The sequence below is a fragment of the Arvicola amphibius genome, chromosome 5 (genome assembly GCF_903992535.2).
Source record: "Arvicola amphibius chromosome 5, mArvAmp1.2, whole genome shotgun sequence".
Lineage (NCBI taxonomy): Eukaryota > Metazoa > Chordata > Mammalia > Rodentia > Cricetidae > Arvicola > Arvicola amphibius.
This window is the reverse complement of record NC_052051.1, coordinates 116,771,897-116,777,778: the sequence shown is the minus strand read 5'-3', so window position 1 is coordinate 116,777,778 and position 5,882 is coordinate 116,771,897. Positions and strand designations below refer to the sequence as shown.

The 5,882-nt window shown below is 45.3% G+C and overlaps 1 protein-coding gene across 1 annotated transcript; it reads right to left on the bottom strand.

Moving 5' to 3' along the window:
* Window positions 1–444: 444 nt before the first annotated feature.
* On the bottom strand, window positions 445–2,346 carry LOC119815454 (polyadenylate-binding protein 1-like). Its single transcript, XM_038331584.1, has one exon. The coding sequence runs from the start codon at window positions 2,344–2,346 to the stop codon at window positions 445–447; it is 1,902 nt and encodes a 633-aa protein (XP_038187512.1).
* Window positions 2,347–5,882: the final 3,536 nt, after the last annotated feature.

Here is a 5,882-nt window from a genome sequence, read left to right as displayed (position 1 = left end):
TTTGATATTTTTCACCATGTAAGGTTTTGATATTTTCTCACTGTGTAAGTTTTTATTAAAGCAATGATTTTATAATTCAAATTATGTTTCCTTGCCCAGTTATCAATTCTGCTGTTAGAACTGACATCTTGAGCTAGTCAACAGTAAAGAATTACAAAATTAAAGAAATGCTTCAAATGTTTCTACTTTGCTGAACATGCTTTTCCTGGGGTCCACAAAACATGGGTTTGTAGATTTTACTATTTCTGGGGGGTGGTGGTGCAGATTTTAAATCAGTCTACGCCGAACACTAGACCTGATATTTGCTCAGTACATAAAGTTCAAAGTTGCCTTTCCTTTTTTTATTTATTTTATATTTTACCATTTTTTTAAATAATTTTTTTCAGTGTTTAGGTATTTTTCTTCTGTGACGTGTGAATTTCTTTTTTGAGGTCTCCGATCAGCTTAAATAGGCGAGACACCAGAGACACTGCTAACAGCTTTCTGGACGGCCTCTTTAGCTTGGTGGGCTTGGAGTAAGGCTACAGTTTCATCATCGTTAGAGTGTAGAGATTCTGGAGACTTCAGCATCTGAAGTGGTTCTGAGTTATCCATCTCCAGCAACATGCCCGTGATTTTACCAGCAAGACTCGGGTGCACGGCTTGAATGAAAGGAAATAGCCTTTCACCCAGCATTTGCTTTTGCTCTTGAGGATCAGTGACCAACATGGAAGCAGTCCAAGGTTCCTGAGCCTGTGCCCTAACAGCAGGCAGCTGCACCAGCTGTGCAGTAAGATGTTGCTGGGGGTTGCGGACTCCCGCAGCGAATTTATACTTTGGAACCGAGCGAGCAGAAGTAGTTGCTGCAGAAACTGCAGCTGCAGCTGCTGCAGGATGTTGACCCACTGTCTGTGCTGATGTGTTAGTTACACGATGGGCCGATACGACTTGAGGAACATGGGAAGGACCTGGTCCTCCAGTACTAAGTGATGATCTAGGAGCAGCTGGGTGGATAACAGCAGGCACATTTGGAAATGGATGAGGCCTGGCACCCGGAGCAGTCCAGCGAGCGCTTGGCCTTGGTTGAGTCATCTGGCTAGGGCAGCATGGCACACAGTTCTGAGTCTGTGGGAGAGTGGCCATGGAGTAACCTGAAGGCACGGATTGGTAGGGGTTCATCACAGGGTTGGGCACAGCTCTCACACCTGCCATTCTTTGCATATACTGGTTAGTGAGGTGAGCTTGACGCTCTTCTTTGCGCTGGGCTAAAGCTACATACAGTGGCTTCGTGGCCACAATTCGACCATTCATTTCAGAAACTGCTTTGGTGGCTTCTTCGGGGGAGGAGAAACACACAAAACCGAACCCTTTACTGCGACCCCCCTCCATCATCACCTTTGTACTGGTGATCGTGCCAAATGGAGAAAATTCCTTCTGCAGACGCTCGTCATCTATGCCATCGTCAAGATTTTTCACGTAAAGGTTAATACCTTGGTATCTGATGTTCCTGTCTTGTGTCACTTGCTCAAATCTGCGCTTAAGCTCTGTGTGCCGGTCCACTTTTTTCTGAGCTCGACCAACATAAATGTGTTTGCCATTGAGTTCCTTTCCATTCATCTCCTCCACCGCTTTCTGCGCATCTTCATGCTTTTCAAAGCTGACAAACCCGAATCCTTTGGATTTTCCACCTTCATCGGTCATGACTTTCACACTTAAGACCTGTCCAAACCTGCCAAAGAGGTCACTCAAGGTCTCATCATCCATGTGGTCCCCAAAGTTCTTGATGTAAACATTGGTGAACTCCTTGGCCCTTTCTCCAAGCTCCGTTTCCCGTTCTTTTCGAGACTTAAACCGTCCAACAAACACTTTACGGTCATTCAGAAGCATCCCGTTCATTTTCTCAATGGCTCTTTCTGCTGCCTCCTCTGTTTCAAAATGTACAAATCCATGCCCCTTGGAGCCATTCTCATCGCAAACCACCTTGCAGGAAAGGATGTTCCCGAAAGCAGAAAATGTATCATATAGTGCTTTGTTATCAATGGTTTTGTTCAAATTTTTAATGAACACATTGCCTACTCCACTTCTGCGTAGTGACGGATCACGCTGAGACCACATGATGCGGACTGGCTTGCCCTTGATGACATCAAAATTCATGGTGTCCAAAGCGCGCTCTGCGTCCGCAGGCTGCTCGAAGTTCACGGAAGCATAGCCCAGGGAGCGACGGGTGATTACGTCCCTGTACACCCGGATGGAAAGGATGGGCCCGGCCGAGCTGAATTTCTCATAAAGCATCGCCTCGGTCACATCCGGGTGCAGGTCCCCTACGTAGAGCGAAGCCATGGGGCAGCCTGGGGCGCTGGGGTTCATCTGGGCACCGCTGCCCATGGGGCAGCAGGCTGCCACCTTCTTGTGAGAGTAGCAGGGCCAGCGCTGGGCTGGGGCAGAGGCAGGGGCGGAGCGGGCAAGCACAGAGGGTCAAAAACCAAAGGGATGGAAACCTCCCCAACGGCCACAGAGCCCAGGGAACCTCAGAGCCAGCGCATGCGCAGTGCCTGGTGCGTGCTGCCCTGGGAGCGAGGCTGGCTGGAGAGCTGGGTAGGTAAGGCATGTAAGTGTAGACCTGCTGGGCCTCGTCTGGACCCTGCTAGGAGTGGGTGAATGGAGGGTCTCAAATACCTCACCTCGTTATTTTTATAAAAGAAGAAAGCAAAATTAAAAGTCAGTCTAGGGGGAGATGCTGATATTTTTTAAGGCTTTGCAGAATCAAGAAAGTTTTATTTTTTTCTTTTATGTCTTGGGGCTTATTTTTTTAAAGAGGGGTTCCCAATTTGTAATCCAGGGTGTCCTGGAACTCACCATGTATACTAGATTGTCCTTGATCTCGTGCTGCTCTGCCTGCCTTAGCCTGTAAGACTTGGGGATACTTTTAAATAATACATGTGTGTTCCAAGGCCACAAGACACTATGCTGAGCATCAGCCAGAAGACACTTCAGGTATTTTTAAAATAAAATGTTTACTGGGTTATGTTTCCACTCTTGTTTTTTCCTAGCGTGTTTTTAGAACTCTGTGTTATATATACAAGAGCATCCTTCGTCAAGAGACATTGCAATTCATTTAGACTGTTGCTAGCAAGGACAGCGTAGAGAATGAGAAGGAGACAGACCCTTTGAGTCTGTAGAGCACACTGGTAAATGTCCTGTGGACCAGTTCTGGTTTCCCAAAAAGATACCAATCACCACCAACCCTTGCCAATAATGGATCTTTCTTTCTCACAGAAACAAATCATTTAATATCCAGAAGCAGTCCAGATCCATAAATTAGAGGCCCATGTGATAACAGGTGAAAGCTTTTGTCAGTACAATCCTAAAGCCTGAGTTCAGTCCCCAGAATCCATAAATTAGAGGCCCATGTGATAACAGGTGAAAGCTTTTGTCAGTACAATCCTAAAGCCTGAGTTCAGTCCCCAGAACCTGTGGTGGAACGAGATAACCAGCTCCCAAAGGTTGTCTGCTAATCCCCACACACATGTGCACACATGAGCGCGCTCTCACACACACACCATATATAAACTCATTAATGATTAAAAAACTTTAGAGAATTATAAATTAGCTGATTGCCCTATGGCCCCTGTGGATCAGGGACAGAAAGACTAGAAGGAGGAAGACAGACAACCGATGTGATGGACCTTTATGGAGTTGTTGCCTAGGTTAGACTTCCAATGCTCCATACTTCCAGACCTCGTGAGCAGCAGTGTGAAATGCATTTCCACAGGTGAAAGAGGAGAAGCCTATGTCTACAGCATTCCCCTTTGTCAACAGGGGATGTGGCCATTCGTCCGCACACAACCCATGTGGCATGGTTTCCTAGTGTCACTTCATGTCATAGCACTAGGGAATAGGTGAGGCTTGGCTGGGTCATCTGACATCAAATGTTGATCAGGCTTGGGGACGGGGGCCTCATCATCCATTCCACTAGGGCAGGATCTGGTTCCAAACTAATGAGGTTGTTGGCAGAATCAGCTCTTTGCAGGCCATCAGTATGGCTTCACTTTCTGACTGGACAGTGACAGGGGACTTCCCAGGGTTCTCTGCCCTCTGTGCAGGCAGAGAAAGCATAATAGCATGCTTCTTCAGACCCAGCAAGAGGGAATGCCCTTACGAGACAGGCGTTACAACCACCAGCATTGCCATCAGCCATATACTGTAACCTTGCCATTTTCCACTGATTAGAAGCAAGTGTCAGGTCCTATCCACATTCAGCAGGAAATGGCACAGGCTTGAACAAAAGGAAGGAAGAGTCTTGGGGCCACCTTAGAGTCTGTCTGCCTGTGTGTCTATGAGGACACAGACATACCAAATCAGCAGGAGTGGCATTAATGGGTAACCTGCATAAGATAAATCCAGTTTTATGGAAGCATCTTTGATGCAAAAACAAAAGCAGTCGATCTTTTTTTTAAATAAAACAGGTTTATTTACAGTTTGGACAAACCAAATAGGGAAATAATCTAATTGATTTCTATTGTGTATGAAACATTCTTGCAAATTTATAGAAAACCATGACACAAGCCAAAAGATAGGAAAGAAAATATTTTTGTTAGGTTAGGCGATGCTTTCTGGAGGGAAGGTGACTGAACCACAGATAAAACAATTAATTTTTTAAAAAAAACTCATTTATTACCCATTTGCCAAATATTCCAATAATCCCCACTTTTTGTTATTACCAAAGCTTCTCTTTAATCTCAAATATATACATGTCTCTGGCCCTGCTACCTTGAGCATCTAGAGTCCCGAAGGGTGGAAATTAAGTCACTTTTAATTAAGCTCCCTTCTTCACACAAAATTGTTGGTTGGTGTCTTGCTTGGCACTGCTGGGTTTGGCTATTTAGCGTAGCTCTAATGAGGGTGTCAGCAAATTGTACAGCTATACTAGCTAGGTCAAGTGATTGAACATTAAGGGAAAAATCAGTTTCCTGCCCCTGATTCTCCCCTTTTAATTAGAGCTAAGCGAGCAGCTGTGCAACACCCTTATTTTCAATAATGCTGCTTTCAGGGGCATGTTTATCCATTCTGTGATGCTTAATGGCGTGCATTTGACAGATGTTAGGAGGATGCTTCAGGAGCCTTGAAGGGACAATGGGAGGTTGTGGTTTGACAACAAAGCACCTCATGGCCTTGCGACCTGTGGGTGGCAGTTGGGTGGTTGAGGTGTAAGGTCATAGGCTAATCTTCAAGAGGAACATGCTCTGGGCAAGAGTAGCCCTGCATGTGTTTGTGTGCTTGCTTCAGCATCCTTTTGGGCCACTTTCCCCAAAGGTTTAGTGTGCTTATTGCATCGTTCGTTTTCATTTCCAAGAGTGTTTTAGAAGCTACAGGATGGTTATAGAGCCATTACCAATTCTCGTTGTAGTGGTTATGACTGCCTGTGGAAACTGCAGGGAAGGGAAACAAAAGAGTAAATAAAGACCTCTCTCAGCACCCTTTCTCTTTATCTGCATTTTCATCCACTGCACTAGGGGACCCAGCTCTGGGGGATCACTCAAGGTTGAGTTCCACATCCCTGTCACCATTCATTGTGATTAATAACCCGTGTGCCTTTCAAGAAGGATTCCATGAACTTTGGGAGGCAGGTGAGCCACCGCCACTAAAAATTAAGGCTGACATATTTATTTTGAAGGGCAGAGTCAAGTTAATTACCCTACAAATTTCCTGACACATTGATGTAGTTTTCTCATCTTTCAAATGAGGTAACAACCCAAGTCAGTCCCAAGGAAGCTAATATTTATCTAAAAGCTTCAATATGGTATGTGCCAGGGGACTGGAAAAGCAATCCACATTAGGAAAATGGAATTAGTTCTAACTGTATTATTAAGCACTACAAATCACTCTCTTGGGTTCAGCAGATT

Bases quoted from the DNA above. Each gene is read 5' to 3' on its own strand.
- LOC119815454 (XM_038331584.1), bottom strand. From the start codon at position 2,346: ATGAACCCCAGCGCCCCAGGCTGCCCCATGGCTTCGCTCTACGTAGGG.